This window comes from Podarcis liolepis, assembly GCF_965112155.1.
Source record: "Podarcis liolepis genome assembly, chromosome: 1".
Taxonomy (NCBI): domain Eukaryota; kingdom Metazoa; phylum Chordata; class Lepidosauria; order Squamata; family Lacertidae; genus Podarcis; species Podarcis liolepis.
The window spans coordinates 124403105-124423917 of NC_139554.1; the positions used below are offsets into that span (position 1 = coordinate 124403105).

Sequence of the window (20813 nt, forward strand, 5' to 3'; positions counted from 1 at the left end):
TTACGAAAACCTCCATTTTTTAAAGCTATATTCTCCAACATCTTGCATGATATTGGTGATTTCATTTGTTTTCAGGCTGGTGGATTTCTCTGACAGTGTGTGTGTGTGTGTGTGTGTGTGTGTGTGTGTGTTTTAGAATTATAAGGAAAAAAATACAGAAGGAAAAATAAGAGAGAGAGAAGATACCAGAAAAATAAAATATGCATTATGATGCATCAGTGCAGACATTCAACATAAGTACAGCGACACATTGCTAAGGTTTAACAAAAACGTCTACATATTTGAAAAAGAAAATGCCATGGTAATTAGCAGTATGTTGAACTCAAGGTGGATCAAACAGAAATGTTAATCTTAATTACCTTGCTGTCTCTGACAGCTTTTGCAGTAAACGTTTTCCTTTCAAGTGTCCGTTTTAGAATGTGGTTGGTTGATTTGTATAACCACCCAACTTCATATTTGTTCATGGCAATTGGTGTTTCCTGAAGTCATAGAATCATAGAATCATGGAATAGACCACGAGGGCCATCGAGTCCAACCCCCTGCCAAGCAGAAAACACCATCAGAGCACTCCTGACATATGGTTGTCAAGCCTCTGCTTAAAGACCTCCAAAGAAGGAGACTCCACCACACTCCTTGGCAGCAAATTCCACTGTCGAACAGTGAAGGAAGTGGCTTAAATGGAAACAAATGACACACTTAATTGTCAAATTCACAACATCTTAGGATATAGTGAACTTATTTTTGATCGGTCGGGGAATGGGTAGAGAAGATAATCTATTTACGTTCAGGGCTACCTTTAAAATTAATGAAGACTTCTGAATGTTTCTGAAGGCCTGCCATCTGAAGACTGAAACCATGACATACGAAGAGAAGGAGCAGCAGCTGGTCAGTGACTGTGTCAAAGAGATCAGTAAGTCTACAGGTGGTTTCTTCCCCTAGGAATAAGAAAAATATTTTTATCTTTGAATATAAACTCATCAGCCACACTCCTATCTTTCCATGTCATAAATCTGTACAGTATAAGCAATTAGCCTTACTAGCATTGAGCTCCCTTAAAGATGTTAAGTTTTCTAAACCTGCTGCATACAAGCCCAAGGATTCATAAAGCAAATTTTGACACCGGCAACAATGCAAATACACTTCTGTAAAGAAACATGAAAAAGTATAAATGAAAATAGCAGAAAATTTATACCATGCTGTAAAATAGTTTCTCACTGGTCTAAACAGATTACTGTTTGAATTTCTGTCTCCTGTAAAGCTGGTACATTTTTGTTTTTTCCCCAAACCTCTTTCTTTCTCTAATGTAAGCATGATATTCCAGATCATTTTCTAATCTCTCATGTTTAGCAGTCATAATATTTTTCTAAAAGTTTTCAACTAACATTTTTGATGCTTTAATACAGTTTGCAATTGGTTCTGTCTTAACGAGTAGAATACCATCCTTAATGCAAGCCCAGGAATTACTACATTATTCTTGGCTCCCTTGAAACTTTGTAGGTGAGATATGGGGTTTTCAAAAACTTTGAATTCTAACATCATCTAAATAAAAGAGCCACTTCTCAACAATCTTTCTAGCTTTTAGTTGTTCTCATCCAGTTATAGCAAATAATCTCTGCTATGTAACATACCGATGAGAATCCTTTTTAAAGTGGCCTTTTTCAAAACAGACACACAAACTTAAAGATCTTGTAGAACTCCTACTGATAACTCCAGGTTTGCTTTACCAATATCAGTTTCTCAATTCTGCACATACATACCTAGAACAAACCTACTAAAGAATTTTATGTATTACCGACCTGATGTTTCTAATTACCTACCTAGCTATCAAAATGAGCTACAGGGTGTGTGTGACTTCCCCATGTCCCTTAATGTCCCATAATGCCAGCCTTAATGTGGTCAAGACTGGAATCTGAACAAATCTTGTGTTAACTAGTATTTGCAAGGTTGTTGAAACAATGGTATGATGCTGATATCAAAATTCCAGTTAGTGTTAGCTATGACTAAGGCCAGTGCTGCTGTAAGAAGCAGAATCTAGAACACCTGGGCTGGAGTAAGGATGGTTGCCATCTTGCTGTGGGTGTCAGCTGTTGAGCCCTGCTGGCAGATGACTGCACAAGGACAACAGTTAGCACAACAGAGCTTTCCCTCTCCTCCTCCTGCCAAAATTGGCTTGATGGGGAGAACCCCCAGAACGCACGCAGGAGCAGAGAGGGGGCATAATTCTGTCTGGGAAACTTGCACTGATGATGACCAAAGTGCTGGAATGAATTCCTCCCTTGATTGCTTTTTTACTATTTGGTTGTTTCTGACTTTTGCTGCTGTTTCGTTACGATTCCCCACCCCCCACAACAACTTAGGTTTGCGAAAGCCTTATTATGTTATTTTAGTATGGGCAGTACTTAGTTAAGTCATTTCCTTGACTTACCATGTATTGTGCTGCATATTTTAGGGGAAACGAATGCTCAGATAGCAAGAATGAGTGAGGAGCTGGCAAGGAAGAATGAAGAGCTGCTTCAGTACCAGGAAGAGATCTCATCCCTCTTGTCCCAGATTGTTGATCTTCAGCATAAAATTAAAGAGGTTTGTGTGCTCATGGGCTAGAGCAGGGATGGGGAACATTTGCTCCATGGGCCAGTTTAGGCTTGTCAGGTCTCTGGCCTGCAAAGAGGTTTTTCCCCAGCCACACTCACCTCTCCCATACCTGACATCATATGATTTGGGGCAAGTTATCTCACAGGGACGCAGGTGGCGCTGTGGTCTAAACCACTGAACCTAGGGCTTGCCAATCGGAAGGTCAGCGGTTCGAATCCCCGCGATGGGGTGAGCTCCTGTTGTTCAGTCCCTGCTCCTGCCAACCTAGCAGTTCGAAAGCATGTCAAAGTGCAAGTAGATAAATAGGTACCGCTCCGGCAGGAAGGCAAACGGCGTTTCCATGCACAGCTCTGGTTTCGCCAGAAGCGGCTTAGTCATGCTGGCCACATGACCCGGAAAAACCGTCTGCAGACAAACGTCAGCTCCCTCGGCCAGTAAAGCGAGATGAGCTCTGCAACCCCAGAGTCATTCGCAACTGGACTTAACTGTCAGGGGTCCTTTACCTTTTTATCCCACACTAGCAGGGCAACAATTGGGAAGGTACTGCTGATGGTTCCATTTGAGGTCACCAAATGGAGGTCCTTCCAGGAACCAGCTCCATTCGGGAGCTCCCAAGTGGAATTGATCGCTGTTGAATGGGTTCTTTACAGCTGTTGCTTGAATTCAAGCCGGGGCTGCAAAAGAGAACTGTGAGCAGAATTTAAGTGCTTCTTCAAAGTTCAATCACCTGTCAAATGACATAAGGTGAAAGGTTGGGGTAGTAAAAAGTAATCTGTAGAGGGTAGGCCAGTTCTGGTTCTGGTCTGCCAGTCAGATCCAGTTTGCCACCATTGATGGGGGGGGACAGTTCCTTGTGCTAAATGATTGTTACTTCCAATAATATTCTGGAAAGGAAGGCTGAAATAATAATCTTCTGTGTTCCCTCAGCATGTAATTGAAAAGGAAGAGTTGAAATTGCACCTACAAGCTTCCAAAGATGCCCAGAGACAGCTGACAGCAGAGGTATTGATCTTCGTACTTTCACATTTGAAAAGTGAGGAGGGAAGGAGAAAGGAGAATATGAACTGTCTTCTGCCGTGAAAAACACTCAGCAGTGTGGGTGGTTGGGTAGAAAATGTTGAATATTTGATGGAATTTTTTTCATACCCCAAGTGGTATTGGCTGCAGTTCAGCTTATTTTTATTTGACCTGCGTTGAATAGGCAAAGCTAAAAAGAAAATTGCCATTTTCATTTTACAGGTTGTGTAAATATCTCAGGAGTTTTTTCCAGTAATTAATACTGGAAAATAATTGACTAGGAAAAAAATCAATAGAGGATACTTAATATGTTAAACTTAAGCAAATTGAAAGCAGCCCTTCCCTTATACTGCTTAAGTTTTAAGGGAAAATAAAAGTACTGAAGGCATGTCAACATATTGATTTTAATATGTCCAAAGAACTGTGGATTAAGGGAAAAAATATTTCCCTGATATAGATATCTTAAAAAGTTAATTTTGAAATTGCCTAGTCTGACTGATATGTGTTTCTTATGTTTCTGATAATTTTATGAAACAAATTGTTGTTAAAATGGAAGAATTCCCACATAAAAATATAGCTGTTGGAAATTCCCCTTCAACTTTGAAGAAGGAAGCGATTCCTGAAAACAGCATGTTTAAACTTCAGATTTCCTTGCTGCTAAAAAGCCCTTTTATGCCATTTGCCTTGACACCTGTAAAGAAGAAAATTAGGAACATGCCCCTACTTAGACAAAGCAAGAGACATTAAGTCGGAGCCCTGGATTCTGAAGTGTTGGGTGACGCTTTGGTTTTTTTTAGGGGTATCATTTTTGTGCTGTTCTCTGTACATACTGAAGTGGAATGCAATAATATTTCCTTGGCTTACGTGCGATTCCCCCCTCCTCTTCAGTAGCTTTGTTCTTTCTGCCTACTAAATGACTGACATTTTGTGTTCTTCCAGCTGCATGACTTGCAAGAGCGGAGTGCAGAGTGTCTGGGGATGTTGCACGAATCTCAGGAAGAAGCAAAGGGGCTTCGCAGCAAAGCCAGCCACGCCGCCCTTCTCTGCCGCCCACAGTCATGCGGAGCCTTTCCTGTGGTAACTCAACAAGGCTTTTCTTTGATACCGGCAGCTGGTTCTAAGTAACATGAAACCTCAAGGGCAAACTTGAACCGTGACTGTCCTTGTCCCTTCAAGAGAGCTGCCAGTTTGCTCAGGGATCTAATGGTCTCCACTTCTGCCATGCTATGATTCCATCTTTTAAATTTAGCCTTCCGCTTTTGTCATTTCTAAAGAGAGCTTCCCCGACGTCTCCTCCGTTGTTCAGTGTTTGCCATTGTGGATCACACCACACAAACCAGCTGGAAGAGGAGGAAGGCATGTTCTGCTGAAATATGCAGACTCCTTGTTGAAGCTAGGCAGTTTCTGGAAGGGAGATGTCCTGAGATGTCCACCTAAAATTTAATGGTGAAAGCAGGGGTGTAAATGTACCATTTACCCGCAAATGGACGCGGGTGGCGCTGTGGGTAAAACCTCAGTGCCTAGGGCTTGCCGATCACATGGTCAGCGGTTCGAATCCCTGCAGCAGGGTGAGCTCCCGTCGCTCGGTCCCTGCTCCTGCCCACCTAGCAGTTCGAAAGCACCCCTAAGTGCAAGTAGATAAATAGGTACCGCTTTATAGTGGGAAGGTAAACAGCTTTTCCGTGTGCTGCGCTGGTGCTGGCTCGCCAGAGCAGCTTCGTCACGCTGGCCACGTGACCCGGAAGTGTCTTCGGACAGCGCTGGCTCCCGGCCCCTTAAGTGAGATGGGCGCACAACCCTAGAGTCAGACACGACTGGCCCATACGGGCAGGGGTACCTAAATGTACCATAAATAAAAACAAGGCAATTCCGCACAAGGAGGCTTTTGACATTTCTAGTATACATCAGCCTTAGTTTGTGGACTTCTTGTAAGGAGTGAAATGATTGCTTTGCTCCTCCCTAGGGACCTTGCATTCATGCTTAAGGCATGATGGTTTGTCTTAGTGTGGCCCATAGGTCACTGTCGTTCTGGTATCATGGTTCACTCTTTCCATAAAGCATTTAGCAGAAGGACTCCAAGAAAGGTTGCTTCTTCAGCCCCAGCAGTGCAGTCTAGAATCTGGGACTTTTGTTCCGGGCTTTGCATCCTCATTACAGCATTATTACTCTCCCCTCACCCATCAGGCAGACTTTTCAGCCAATCACTTAGTGACCTCTGTGCCTGTTTTTTTTTGCCTTCTCCTGTTCCATCGTCAGAGGGAGGAAGCAGGAATAGATACCCCCGACTGATCTTTAGTCATCTGTTTGTCAAGGATGACTGTGGGAAAAGCAGCTGCTTCATTTTTCCTCCTTATCTCTTTTCGTCAAGGAAAAAAAAACTACACAGCATGGTCATCTGAGACTGTGTTGTATTTAGCCTTTAGTGGTAACTGGTCACAGTTGTGCACACAAAATAAAGGAGTTACTAGAATAGCATGTGGCTAGAAAGAATGTGCAAACTTTGAAAGGATGCTTAATAAAACTTTTGGATAATTATTTATTCAGGCTTTATTCCATGTACATATTGTGATTATTTCCCACTTGTCTGCCTAGTAAGGTCTCAGTGTTATGCCCTGCTGACTACTGTAGAGTCAGAACTTAACATTTTAAAAGCATTTGTTTTGAGCAAGGATCCTATGAAATACTTCTTCCTATGCAGAAACAGCTAATTTGCTGTTAGGAATGACTTAATTCCTTCGTTAATGTTGGGAAATTTCTCATTGCAACTGAATTACGGAAATTCAGCAATAAACATATACATTTCTGACCTCAGACTTGGCACAATAGTTAACTTCAGCATCCAGATTTTACAGAACCACAATGGTGTTACAGTTCTGAACCATTTTAAATATAACTTGATTCTTGATCCACAACTTGTTAGTTTAGTTTCCTTTGGCTTCCCTGGTTCTGTTAGCAACCTCAGTCTTGTTTATAGTGAATTCTCACTGAAGCCAGCCATAAGTATGGTGGATTTTTTTTCTGGAGGGAATGTGGAAATGAGAACATATTGATTCATTACTTAGAATAAAGGGATATTTATTGTGTCCTATCTGGGTATAGGGAACATACCCTAGAAAGTTACGTTGCTGAAGCTTCTCAATTACTCTGCAAAGAAAGTTGTTTTTTTACCTTAATATCTCCCTTTCTAAATAATCAATAGGAACATCTCTTTTAGTAAAACAGTCTCTAATGACCGAGTGGTAGAGGGCTATTAAAAACAAGAATGACTCACCTAGCCCTTAGAGATGAGATGGATGACTCCAGAAAAGGATCCAGACTTGATACTTAGCTCCAAGAAGGCAGTAAATACATGCACGCACACACACAAAAATGTAGTATAGAAAGCCACTTTAAATTAATCCCTTCATTTTCTTAGTGTGGTCAGCCTGAGCAAAGAAAACGTGTGTTTTCAATTCTTACTTGGGCATTAAACACCAATATCTGCTTGACTTTAAGGAGTCTTTGGCAGCAGAGATTGAGGGAACAATGCGAAGAGAGCTGAGTCTGGATGAGGAATCCCTCTCTAAGCAAAAGTAAGTGCAGCTCTTGTTTTTTCTACCCTTAATGCATTTTGACATGTCACAGTCGGTTCTGGAGGCTCCATTTTCTTTGTCTTTAAAGAGTTTGAGAAACCAGCATTCCTCCATATGCATTGCATGGTCATACGACATCAGCAGCTGTGACGAAATTATTGTTATGCACATTCGAGTACAACCTTTTAAAGTTGTTTCAGAATTCAAATCATAATTTCTTCTTGAAATTCCTTCTTGACCAGTATTTTAGGGCTTTAACATCATATCCTAGTTTATTTTTAATTCATATTAAACTCTAAAAGATTCTGTAAAACATAGAGGTGAAAGAAGTTGTCATTTATTTCTAGTAACTTTAAGGTCTGCACCAAAAAAAGCAGCAAAGAATTCACCGCCGGAGCTTTAATCCTCCAGATATCCTCCTGAAAGTACATTTCACTGCTAGCTGAGGAAGTTATGGATCCCATATCCCCCTTCCCAGCTATTCCCATCTCTGTATAAGAATATCTAAGGCCTCTTTTTATGTGATGGTGGTGGTCACTTAACTGTAGGTGGTCCTGCACTGCTTATGTAACCCTAGTAATGCAAGGTTATTTGGCAAGCAGCAACTACCTCGTCCCCAATGTAACACAAGAATCGGGTGTGAGTGCAGTCCAAAATGCAGCAAAAGTGGGAGTGGTGATGTGGGGGAACACATAATAATAATAATAATAATAAATAATTATTTATTTATACCCCGTCCATCTGGCTGGGCCCCTCCAGCCACTCCAGGTGGCTTCCAACAAAACACTAAAATACAATAACAATATCCTACAATTTGCAGCCGACTAGAACTCAGGGTTGTTGGCACTACTTGAGTGCTCCATGGATAGCCTTGTACAGTGGTGCCTCGCAAGACGAAAATAATCCGTTCCGCGAGTCTCTTCGTCTAGCGGTTTTTTCGTCTTGCGAAGCAACCCTATTAGCGGAATAGCGCTATTAGCGGTTTAGCGGATTAGCGGCTATTAAAGGCTTAGCGGCTTAGAAAAGGGGGGGAAAGCGGGGGGAAAGCGGAACACTCGCAAGACGTTTTCGTCTTGCGAAGCAAGCCCATAGGGAAATTCGTCTTGCGAAGCAGCTCAAAAACGGAAAACCCTTTCATCTAGCGGGTTTTCCGTCTTGCTAGGCATTCGTCTTGCGGGGCACCACTGTATTTCTGTTGCAACTCTTCAAGTTTTGAAGACAGTGTGGCTTTGGCACTGCCGCTCCAAAAGCTTTTCCCCTGCTGCTTCTGTTTCACAGTGTTCACGATGCACTCCGAAGTTTCTTTACCTTATTGTAAGCCTTGCATTATTTTTCAAAGGCACAGTGGTAAATATTTTAATTAATAAGGATAAGGAATACCAACTGCACAGGTGTGGAAGGAGGAAGAAGTGGAAATGGTGCCAATCGTAGCAAAGGACACTCGATGGGGTACAGAAAGGGGATGGTAACGCCATCTGCAAAGAACTTGGGGAAAGGGGGCTAGCTGGCAAATGTGAGGACACACGAACCCCTGGGATGGCAAAAGCGGTAACTGAGAAATGAGGCTACTGGCCTGTGCAGGTGAAAAGATTGTGTACTATGGGGCGCAGTCCCTTTGGAGTTTGCTACTTGTTTGGGGGCTTTTTCACAAAATGACTGCTCTGGAAGTTAAGCTTTATATTATTTAGAATTCTAGAAAATCATATTTAGCCACACATGGAACGACTTTCCCTATCTGCTTGGTCAGAATTGCAATGCTTTTCTGTGTCCGTTATCGGTCGGTCTTTCTTTTTTCTTTCAGGGTTCAACAGAAGCGCATATTTGATACTGTCAGAGTTGCCAACGTTGCCCGTGGCCGTTCCGCTTTGTGTCCTGCCCCGCTACCCATTCCAGGGTCAAATCGCTCAAGTGTTGTCATGACGGCAAAGCCTTTCCATTCTGACTTGAGGCAGGTGGAAGGAAAGACGACTCCGTCTCAGAAGACCAGCTCAGAGAACCTTTCCAAGTAAGAAGTCATATCCACCAGCACTGATTTCACTTCCCTGGGCGCAATTGCTTATGTAGCCAAATCAGTACAATCCATGCGCAAGAAGGATGTTAGCAGCCTGCTTGGGGGGGGGGGATCCTGAGGTTTGCAGAGGTCTTTTTTTAAAAAAAAAATGCTAAACAAAACCAAACAAACCCCAAAAGGGTGGGAAGCCACAACTCAACTCAGCCCAATGAGAATTGAACTTGCTTAGTGTAGATAGAATGAACTTGTTGGGGAGAGAGTTACTATTATCATGTTGTTGTTGTTTAGTCGTTTAGTCATGTCTGACTCTTCGTGACCCCATGGACCAGAGCACGCCAGGCACTCCTGTCTTCCACTGCCTCCCGCAGTTTGGTCAAACTCATGCTGGTAGCTTTGAGAACACTGTCCAACCATCTCGTCCCCCGTCGTCCCCTTCTCCTTGTGCCCTCCATCTTTCCCAACGTCAGGGTCTTTTCCAGGGAGTCTTCTCTTCTCATGAGGTGGCCAAAGTATTGGAGCCTCAGCTTCACGGTCTGTCCTTCCAGTGAGCACTCAGGGCTGATTTCCTTAAGAATGGAGAGGTTTGATCTTCTTGCAGTCCATGGGACTCTCAAGAGTCTCCTCCAGCACCATAATTCAAAAGCATCAATTCTTTGGTGATCAGCCTTCTTTATGGTCCAGCTCTCACTTCCATACATCACTACTGGGGAAACAATAGCTTTAACTATACGGACCTTTGTTAGCAAGGTGATGTCTCTGCTTTTTAAGATGCTGTCTAGGTTTCTATTATCATAGGTAACACTAAAATGTACGGATCTACCGCCACCCACCGGCCATTCCTGTTTTAACACAATTATTTTATTTGTGTGTACAAACTTGTAATTCCTGTGAGAACCCTAACCTGGTATGTTGTAAACAGACATTTAAAAAAACAACAACCCAAACCCTCAAAGCAGTAAATGCAAGATGAATAAAACAACTCGGTGGAACAAACCCATTAGCAATGGAGCACTGAAGGCAGTTAAAACAGGGAAGTAGTCACGGGCTACAATTATTGTATGGCAGAAGGGAGTTGAGCAACAAAGAGGAAGACCATTTTGATTCTTCTGCACAGACTTCCTTGGTGGTGGGCATGCTATTCTCAAGCCTGCATCCATTCTTGATGGAAAGCTCTGTTTTCTCCTGTGAAATGCTGACATTCCAATGTTGCAGAGAGACTTCGCACCCATACTAGATGAAGTTTCGTGCAAATTACTACCGGTAGAGTAGCACCACTAATTCAGCCCATAGTAACAACTGGTGTTAAATGTGGTTTTCAACTGCACCCATCTACTATATATTTTGGAAAGTTTTTTCTCTGCTTGCTATGCAATTGGACGTTTTAACCAAAGTGGCTCATGAGATAAAGGAGTAGATTTTCATCTCATCTTGGGAGAAGGGAAACTGTCAAGCTCCCTTGTTATTTTTGCTGTTGGGTGTCATGAATGTAACCTTGTTAGTGTTACACTTTCGTATGCTTTTATACTTGTTGTTTTATTATGTTGTTCTTAAGTTGTTTTGCTGTGTTTGATTTCAAAATGCATTTCTGTTTCCTTTGTTGTAAGCCACTTTGAGCGTGATTCTTTTTGTGGAAAATCAGCATACAAATAAAATGAATGATCTCTGGGCACCAGTTTCAATCTAAATAGCAGACAGAACCTTTCAAAACTGCCCTGATTTTTTGGTTTCCTAGAATTCAGAGCAATGCTAGGTACAAGGCATCTATAAAGTGAAGTTGACAGACTATATATTGACTTCTCTTCTATTTGCGAAGAGATAAGAGATAATAACAATTTGTATTTTTTGTACTTTCAGCAGGGAAGCTCAAAAACTCAGCCATCCTGGCATCCCTGGACAAAATGACTTAGCCACTGCTCTACACAGACTTTCCCTCCGTCGGCAGAACTACTTGAGCGAAAAGCATTTCTTTGAAGAGGAATGGGAGCGCCAGATGTCTTTGCTGACTGACCAGAAAGAAGAATTTAGTGGCTGTAGCACCCCAGTGGAGAGCTGCCTTTCATTGGGGAGCAGTACAGAACTGACTGATTTCTCTGGTACCTCCAGCAACAGCTTACGTTCCCTCCTCCCAGACAAACTGCAGATTGTCAAACCCCTCGAAGGTAAGGTGAAAACAGTCTCTGCTCTCTCCCTCTCCAATGAAAACAGCTCTTCCCTATATTGTTGGTTTAGTCGTTTAGTCGTGTCCGACTCTTCATGACCCCATGGACCAGAGCATGCCAGGCACTCCTGTCTTCCACTGCCTCCCGCAGTTTGGTCAGACTCATGTTTGTAGCTTCGAGAACACTGTCCAACCATCTTGTCCTCTGTCATCCCCTTCTCCTTGTGCCCTCCATCTTTCCCAACGTCAGGGTCTTTTCCAGGGAGTCTTCTCTTCTCATGAGGTGGCCAAAGTATTGGAGCCTCAGCTTCAGGATCTGTCCTTCCAGTGAGCACTCAGGGCTGATTTCCTTCAGAATGGATGGGTTTGATCTTCTTGGAGTACATGGGACTCTCAAGAGTCTCCTCCAGCACCAGAATTCAAAAGCATCAATTCTTCGGCAATCAGCCTTCTTTATGGTCCAGCTCGCCCTATATGTTGTTGTTGTTGTTTAGTCGTTTAGTCGTGTCCGACTCTTCCTGACCCCATGGACCAGAGCACGCCAGGTACTCCTGTCTTCCACTGCCTCCCGCAGTTTGGTCAGACTCATGTTTGTAGCTTCGAGAACACTGTCCAACCATCTTGTCCTCTGCCGTCCCCTTCTCCTTGTGCCCTCCATCTTTCCCAACGTCAGGGTCTTTTCCAGGGAATCTTGTCTTCTCATGAGGTGGCCAAAGTATTGGAGCCTCAGCTTCAAGATCTGTCCTTCCAGTGAGCACTCAGGGCTGATTTCCTTAAGAATGGAGAGGTTTGATCTTCTTGCAGTCCATGGGACTCTCAAGAGTCTCCTCCAGCACCATAATTCAAAAGCATCAATTCTTCGGTGATCAGCCTTCTTTATGGTCCAGCTCTCACTTCCATACATCACTACTGGGGAAACAATAGCTTTAACTATACGGACCTTTGTTGGCAAGGTGATGTCTGCTTTTTAAGATGCTGTCTAGGTTTGCCATCACCTTTCTCCCAAGGAGCAGGCATCTTTTAAAATCTCTCACTGCCTCCATTTCTTCCCCTTCTATTTGCGAGGAGATGATGGGCCCAGTGGCCATGATCTTCATTTTTTTGATGTTGAGCTTCAGACCTATATAGGGACGTGTGTAATAAAGACAATAGAAATAGACCTGGGTTCAAATCCAGTCACTGACATGGCCTGAGCCAGGTTGTCTTCTCCCAGAAAACTCTTCTGTTATCAGGCTGGGTTGCTGGTTAAGCATGCTTGACATCGGAAGGCTCCACAGGAGCAGCTTGCTCCCCCTTTAGACTGCTGTTCATCCGAAGTGCATGCTGGAGACAGAAATAACTTTTGCGTTAAAACATCGTTTGGCACAACTTACTTTTCATTGGCCTATCTGCAGCTGCTGATCTTTTCTGCATTGCTCTCCCCACCCCCACCCCCACCCCATTTTATGTAAAACTGGGCACAGCCCTTAGGCTTACTTCCCTATCAGTAAAACAGAAGGAACAAGTTCTTACCTCATAGTGTTTGTGGGAACGAACAGCTAAAGAAATTTAATCATTTCTGCTTGCTGAAATTTAACTGATTACCCAAAGTAGTTCTAACTATATTTATGCCATCGTCTCTCTCTTACATTTCTGTGTCAGGGGCAAATGTATCCTCTGTTTTAAAGTCAAATGTGAGTTAAACTTAATGCTATATTCTTTTTTCTGTGGATATTGTATTGTATAATATATTTTTTTTAATTCTTACTACTTCACCAAACTTTTATGAGGCATTACAAATATAGGCCATCATAAATCACCCATATACCCTGTTTCCCCCAAAGTAAGACATCCCCTGAAAATAAGACCTACTTCCAGTTTTGCCTCTCGCTGTAATATAAGGCCTCCCCCGAATATAAGGCCTCCCCGATAATAAGGCCCCTCTGGAATATAAGGCCCCCAAAGCCTTATACCTTAAGGTGTTGTACCGTATACAGGTAATAAATTTCCTTTTTTTCTTCTTCTTCTTTTTTTCCCCAACAATAAATGTGTACCATTTTCTTCTTCATGGAAAAATAAGTCATTCCCCTGAAAATAAGACCGAGCGCATCTTTGGGAGCAAAAATTAATATAAGACACTGTCTTATTTTTGGGGAAACAGGGTATAAATTTTTAAAATATATTCAAATAATTATTACAAAATTTTAAATAAATGAGTAAAACGTAAGGAAAAGCCTGTTAGGATATTTGTCATCACCTTTTAAAATCCTCCCAATCTGAATTTCCTTTACATCCAGTGAATTTCACTTTCTCAATGAAGTTTTTTTAAAAATAAGACTCTATAGCTGGCTGCCTGGGATTATGCTAAGGAAGAACTCTGCCCATTTTGACATTTGTTTGTGCTCTCTTAGGTTCTCAGACCCTGTTCCATTGGCAACAGTTGGCTCAGCCTCACCTCGGCACAATTCTCGACCCACGCCCTGGCGTTGTGACAAAAGGTTTCACACCACTGTCCGAAGCTGACGGCTACCACCTCTCTGATTTTGAAGAAGATGAGGAAGAGAGGGATGAAGGCATCACCTTCCAAGTGCAGCAGTCCCCTCTTGAGGAAAAGAAACTCACAGTGCCAAAGTCATTGGCAGGAATCTTTCTTCCACCTACTAATTTAGCAACGGTTTCCCTAGCTGGTAATGGCTGTAAAAATTGTGGTGGTGGTGGTGGTTGTTGCTTAGATTTATATCTAAAATCTCGGGGCAGTTTGCAGATCAGTACTTGGCTGATCTGATCTCTTACTGTGACAGCTCTCCCTTGGAAGAATAGTTTCCCCCCCTTTACTAAGTCAAGTTTTTATTTTTATTCCTTTTTTTTGTCCTGCTAGTCTGTTCTCCATCTCCTTTTCATCTGATGTGTTTTTATTTATATTTTAGCTTCAAATCCAGGAAAATGTCTCTCATCTACAAACTCTACATTTACTTTTACCACCTGTAGGATTCTCCATCCATCCGATATCACTCAGGTCACCCCCAGGTAAGAAGTTTGGTGGTCACCTCAGAATTCTGCTTGCCATTAAATGAGAGCCAGTGTGGTGTAGTGGTTAAGAGCGGTAGACTTGTAATCTGGTGAACCGAGTTCGCTTCTCCACTCCTCCACATGCAGCTGCTGGGTAACCTTTGGCTAGTCACACTTCTCTGAAGTCTCTCAGCCTCACTCACCTCATAGAGTGTTTGTTGTGGGGGAGGAAGGGAAAGGAGAATGTTAGCCACTTTGAGACTCCTTGTTGTTGTTTAGTCGTTTAGTTGTGTCCGACTTTTCGTGACCCCATGGACCAGAGCACGCCAGACACTTAGGGTAGTGATAAAGCGGGATATCAAATCCAAACTCTTCTTCTATATCCAAGTGATCCATAATTTTGTATTTAGCTGCACAGAACGGTTATGCATTTAGCTAATTGCAGTTACCTTTTCATGTTTTAAAACTTTTGAAAAGGGATAGGAACAGGGAAGGAAAAAGGAGAGATGATTTGTGGGATGTTGCTGGTAAAGAAAAGGTGTGACGAGGACTTTGGAGCCTTGTTACAGCACATAGAAGTCCTGCCCTTCATCTCTGAAAGCTTTCTGCTTTTCTTTTGCCCTTGGTATAGCGAATGTAATTTTCTCTTGCTTTGTTTTCTAGTGCTTCATATGCCCCTTTGTGCTCTGGAAGTGGCAGCAGTTCAAGCAGTACAGTTACAAGCTCCCCATCCGCGTCCTACAGGCTTAGTATTGGAGAATTCCTGACAAGCACAAGAGACTCGACCATCACTTTCAGTACAAGCTTAGCTAAGCTTCTGCAAGAGCAAGGCATCTCAGCCAAGGTCTACAACAGTCCAGTCTTGGAGAAAGTGCCGCCGTTGCAGTCTCTCAAGATACTTGCCGTTCCCTCAACGCCACCCAATTCTCCTCTGCATTCCCCTTGTCCTTCCCCTTTGCCGTTTGAGTCCCGAGTAAACGCGTCTGAAAACTTTTTGGCCTCTCGGCCCGCCGAAACGTTACTGCAGGAGATGTACGGACAGAAAACCTCTAATCCTCCCGACGCAGGACAGCTGAAGATGAACCTGGTGGAGAGACTGAAGAAGCTGGGCATTGTCAGAGCTGTCAAACAGCCGGAGGCAGGGGACAGTGGGAAGGTTCAGGGGGCAAAGAGTGGTCTCCACCGGCATGACTCTGCTGCGTATGTAAGTGCAGGCAGCAATCTGATGGGTGGGCTGAGAAGGAACCACAGCCTTCCCGTCTTGATCGGGGCACTTGGAGGTCCAGTGAGCACATCCTCTGCAAAAATGGGAATTCTAGAGGAGAAGTGAGCAGTTCACCATGGTTGACCTTTAGCAGAGGAAATGATACAAAATGCATGGACTTGGTTAAGAGGTTAAGAGGAGGTTTAAAAAGAGGGTTGTTGTAGGAGGCTGGTATGTGGCTAAAGTAGGGGAGGGAGGACTTTGCATGGAGTATGGAAAAGAAGTCATACATTTTAAGCGAGAGGAGGAAAAGGAAGGAAACCAAAGTTCAGTTTTGAGAGCACTGAAATTTCTAATCGTCCAACATGATCAATAGGAGGGCAGCACAAACAAATTCATTGCATTTTCAAGCTTTGTATGGAACAGTAAATATCTACGCAAGTCCTGTATCTTCTGTGTATTTTGTCAGGTGCTGTCTAAGAGATGCTGCCACTGAAATGTAATTCTAAGGAAAGAGGCAGAAGGGGCCGTGTCACAGCCACTCTCCCAGTACTGCTGTCGCTGCTGCTGACCTGGGCAGGGCAGGGCAGGGAGGTCAATGCTGCACAGTGACACTGGTGAGAATGCTGGATTGGGTCCGCCAGTGCACCTGCACAGCCCTGACCTCAGTGATGCCCTGCTCCATTCGGGTATGTGGCAGCAGCGCCAGAGTCTGGAGGGCACTACCGCTGCACCATTCCAGCCTTCCCTGCAGAGGAGCAAAATATCTGTTAAATACTGGTCCGAAATGTTTTAGGAGAGAGGATAGCTTCATTTTTGAATTTAAAATACAAATACCAATGGAATGAATATGGGCTCTCCTAAAAATTAAGCACCACAAGCTTAGCAGAGAAAATACTTGTGATTCATATTTAGCAGGGCTTAATTATGGCAACATGTCCTGTTGCACAAGTTGAAAAAAGAAAACCCCTCTCAGGCAAATATTTACAAGGAAGTAAAATCGAGGTCCTTTATTTTAGGGTACGTTATTTACTTAGATCGAGAGCATATATTTAACAGAAACAGAGCAATGTGTTTGACGTTCTCCATCTATGTTTGGGACATGTTGAATACCGGAATGGTCTCTTCCATAGATTTATGACACAACCTCAGTCTGAAATGTCCGTGGCTCCAAGCCACAGTCTGGGAAGATCACTTTTATAGCTAAATCAGTTTTCTTCTGATTCTTGGTAGACTTCGCCTGCACGGCTTTCATAGAGGAGAAAATCAAATGCACAAAGCAACATGCATAACTTTCCGTGTTAATGTGGAACCAAGATAGCAGTGGTTTCTTTTCATGCTGCAGTAGACAAAAGCCTTGGCATTGCTAAAAGGAGAGGAAGAGAAACCTTTTCTTGTTGATAAGATAATGTTCTGAATGAATTATTGTGTGATGGAAAGTTTTCTTTTTTTGTTTTGCCAGAATGAGCAGATAGAAATTTGGTCTCTCTCGGGATAGTTTGGATGTGAGGCAGAGGCAGGAGAAGGGAAGAGGAAGCACACCTAACTTGGGTATCTCACTGTTTTCACACTTTCTGTGTGACGGCTGAAGTGGAAACTTGAGATACAGAACCTCTATGCACATCTAAAAGGCATGAGGATATTCGTGATACGCTTGCAGTGAGCTCCGTGGTAAAATAGAGCACAAATGGTGGCTTGGTGACCTGACAAGACCTCCGGTTACTTCAAGTTATAACCACCAATTCTAAACAAATTAACTGCAAACCAAGCCATCAGGTCTTTTATATCCATGTGTGATTAGCAACATGATTTTTCTCCTCTTAACCAATCCCTTAGGTGGGGATTTCTGGTGGTTTCTGTAAAGCAAAAGTTTCCACAAACGTTTACACCCAAGTGCTTTTGTCAACTGATCTCCCTCAGTATCACCTATGAGCATATATAATAGCTCCATAGGTTGTGGAAACGAAATGAAATCCTGTAAATAGTAAATGTTTATTTATAAATGACTATTAACTGTATACGGGTTGACTACATTTTAAATGGCAAGCACGTTCTGAAAATCTGAAAGCGCTCTGAGTGCATTTCCTTCTTGGTGTATGAAACCTTGCATTCCTGGGCAAGAAAAATAAAAAGGGAATTTTGTTTAATTTCTTAAACTTGGAGTCCAACACATCCTGTTGTGTTTCTGCAGCAGTAGAGAAAGATTAGGTAATGAAATGGTAGCATTTCCCCAGGCAAACCAGCAATACTTGGAGGGAAACAAGCACAACCTTTCTGTTAGCAAGTTAAGGTATGTCTGATTTATGTAATCTGTAAATTCTTTCCGTGATCTTTTGATTAAAATAATAATAATCTAGGATGAGTGGATTTCTAACGGGCTTTCGTGTAACTGCGTCTGTTTTTAAGTTATACTGTATGCACCCTGTTATCCGTGGATGAAGCAGACCATATTCATGTAAAATTTAATTTTGTATATTCAGTAAATGCATGTTCAGCTGTTCAAAGAAAGCTTTCCCCCCCTCCCCTTTCCAAGAAGGTTAGAAAGAAATATCAGTTCAGCAAAGTTGAAAGCCTGGTCTAGTCCCTGATAGGGACCCCTGCTTAATACAGTGGTTGTCGTCCCATCAGAGTGAAGCCAGTGGTAGCAAGGAAGAAAACCTGTTTGTATCCACAGTTGTTCAAGTGCATTTTGTACAGTGTGCCTCAAGTCCATTCTCTCAGCGAAACAGTACCTTTGTGCCAAAACCCCTCTCAGGCATGAGCCTGGGAGCATAGAGTACCATAAAACCAATTCAAGAGATGGTAGTATAGATTCAAAAAATACAAGTGACCCTCTGTGACATCCCAGATTCTTACAGTATAAAGCGGCTTTTCCTGACAGCAGTGGTTCAGCCATCCATAATAGCAGCCCTGTAGGATGTCTGAAGTGGGACGCGGGAGGCGCTGTGGGTTAAACCACAGAGCCTAGGACTTGCCGATCAGAAGGTCGGCGGTTCGAATCCCTGCAATGGGGTGAGCTCCCGTTGCCCAGACCCTGCTCCTGCCAACCTAGCAGTTTGAAAGAACATCATAGTGCAAGTAGATAAATAGGTACTGCTCTGGCGAGAAGGTAAATGGCGTTTCCGTGCGCTGCTCTGGTTTGCCAGAAGCGGCTTAGTCATGCTGGCCACACGACCCGGAAGCTGTATGCCGGCTCCCTCGGCCAATAAAGCGAGATGAGCGCCGCAACCCCAGAGTCGGCCACGACTGGACCTGATGGTCAGGGGTCCCTTTACCTTTACCCTTTAGGATGTCTGAAAGGAAATAATTATCATGCGAACAAGGAGACAATGCAGCTATCCATCTTTTTACTAACGTATATACTTGAAAGTGGGTACTATACTTGGGGGTGCCAACTGAGCACAAAAGACACACGTAATATAAATCAATATTGAAGATTTTCATTACGTACTAAGAACTCAACGCACATTTGATAAATAAACAGTATGTTTCAGTCTCTGTGCTTCTTGAACCAGAAAGCTGATTTTTTAAAAACAACCAAATGCATATCCTAATGGTTATACAGATTAATTGTTTCTTTTACAGCCAAAAAGGTAAAATGTATCTCAGCTGAAGGGGAAAAACTTATATAAGCCGTATAGAAAAGAGTGAAGCTTTGTCTCAGCAGGTTTTGCAACTTTTCGTATAATCAGTGGCAGATTGTTTTTGCACATGACTTTATTTTGAAGTGGAAACCAAGTGTTACAAATAAATGCATAAAAACCCTTTTGCACAGTTTTGGTTGTACAGTGATTTCTTCCAAACATTGCTAATGTGTCATTTCATGTTGTTGTCCTCCTAGCTTCTGCATTGTCATAAAGCAAGATTGATTGACTAAATGGTGCCAACATAATTGTCCTTGGCCAATTGAAAATAAAATAATAAAGACTATCAAGATGCGAACACAACATATCTCATAGAACTTGACAAAGTAGCTCAGTTAATATTAGTGGAATAGTTACTTGCTTTTATTCACTGCCCTGAAAGAAAGGAAAATCTGAGTTCTGCCTACCACATGTACAGCTCATTGTCATTTGCTTCTACCAATAACGTAGTGAAACCTGTTTCAGGGATGAGCCTGAGTGCTATTGGTGACTACTGAGTGATCTTTATGCTCACTTTTAATGTACTGTTCCCATGCTTTTACCTTCTAATGGTTTTGCAATTCAGAATCCGAGAGTAAGCTGAATGCCTCTCTGTTTTTGGAACAGATAGGTTTAAGCGCAATCTATATTCCCAACTATAAGGGACGCGGGTGGCGCTGTGGGTTAAACCACAGAGCCTAGGACTTGCTGATCAGAAGGTCGCCAGTTTGAATCCCCGCGACAGGGTGAGCTCCCATTGCTCGGTCCCTGCTCCTGCCAACCTAGCAGTTCAAAAGCACGTCAAAGTGCAAGTAGATAAATAGGTAACGCTCCGGCGGGAAGGTAAATGGCGTTTCCATGTGCTTCTCTAGTTCGCCAGAAGCGGCTTAGTCATGCTGGCCACATGACCCGGAAGCTGTATGCCGGCTCCCTCGGCCAATAAAGCGAGATGAGTGCCGCAACCCCAGAGTCAGTCACAACTAGACCTAATAGTCAGGGGTCCCTTTACCTTTATATTCCTAACTATATTGCGGGGCCAAGCTTGTCTGCGTACTGTGCCTTTAAGAGTGGAATGGAAGGAAACGAGAGAGTAAGCTTGTTGCCGTGGTGAGAAAGAAAACTTAAATCACCCAGAGAGAAAAGAAGAGGAAGGAAAAAGTGCAAGCAGTAAGACATACTGGCTGCCTTAATCCCCCAGCTTCGGGTTTAAATTCACAGAATGGAGGCTGCAAAGTAGTGAGATGTTATAGCTGTGGTTTCTCTTGATTTCTTTTAAGTTGTCCCCTTTTAACAGAGCTGGCCCAGGACATTTGGACAAATGATCTCCCCCATGACAGCAAGTGTCCCCACAATCCTGAAACTCTTGCTCTGACAAAGTGCACTAACTATTCAAATCATTTGTCTTAGGTTTCCACATCTTTAACATGACAACAATCGGAATCCTTTCAGCACCAAATAATTATATTTTAGAGAACAATGTGTACAGTTGTTTACCATAGTTATAAAATTACATATAAACCTAAAATAGAAAATGGATTTTTTTTCCCCTTTCCCAAGCTTCTTTAGGTATGTGTGCATTTTAAGTATTTCAAAGACTTCAGTGTGTTTGGATATTCTGCTATTTATTTTTTAAATCTGTTTTGTTTGA

At 42.8% G+C, this 20813-nt stretch overlaps 2 protein-coding genes across 5 annotated transcripts in view; both read left to right on the plus strand.

The window, feature by feature from the left end:
- Positions 1 to 19316, plus strand: part of TRAK2 (trafficking kinesin protein 2) — a 41888-nt gene extending 22572 nt beyond the window's left edge. For all 3 annotated transcript variants that reach the window (XM_083467967.1, XM_083467965.1, XM_083467966.1), the window contains 10 exons: positions 832 to 910; positions 2450 to 2580; positions 3520 to 3594; positions 4549 to 4686; positions 7105 to 7181; positions 8983 to 9186; positions 11047 to 11351; positions 13741 to 14016; positions 14257 to 14356; positions 15002 to 19316. In XM_083467967.1, coding sequence (XP_083324093.1) covers positions 832 to 910; positions 2450 to 2580; positions 3520 to 3594; positions 4549 to 4686; positions 7105 to 7181; positions 8983 to 9186; positions 11047 to 11351; positions 13741 to 14016; positions 14257 to 14356; positions 15002 to 15668 — 2052 coding nt within the window. In that variant the 3' untranslated portion in view covers positions 15669 to 19316. The remainder of the gene's footprint in view (positions 1 to 831; positions 911 to 2449; positions 2581 to 3519; positions 3595 to 4548; positions 4687 to 7104; positions 7182 to 8982; positions 9187 to 11046; positions 11352 to 13740; positions 14017 to 14256; positions 14357 to 15001) is intronic.
- Positions 19317 to 20233: 917 nt separating this feature from the next.
- FLACC1 (flagellum associated containing coiled-coil domains 1) overlaps positions 20234 to 20813 on the plus strand; it is a 30153-nt gene continuing 29573 nt past the window's right edge. Inside the window, exon 1 of one of the 2 annotated variants that reach the window (XM_083469681.1) lies at positions 20234 to 20332. The gene's annotated coding sequence lies outside the window, so the exon portion shown is untranslated. The remainder of the gene's footprint in view (positions 20333 to 20813) is intronic. The other variant, XM_083469680.1, reaches the window with a different exon arrangement.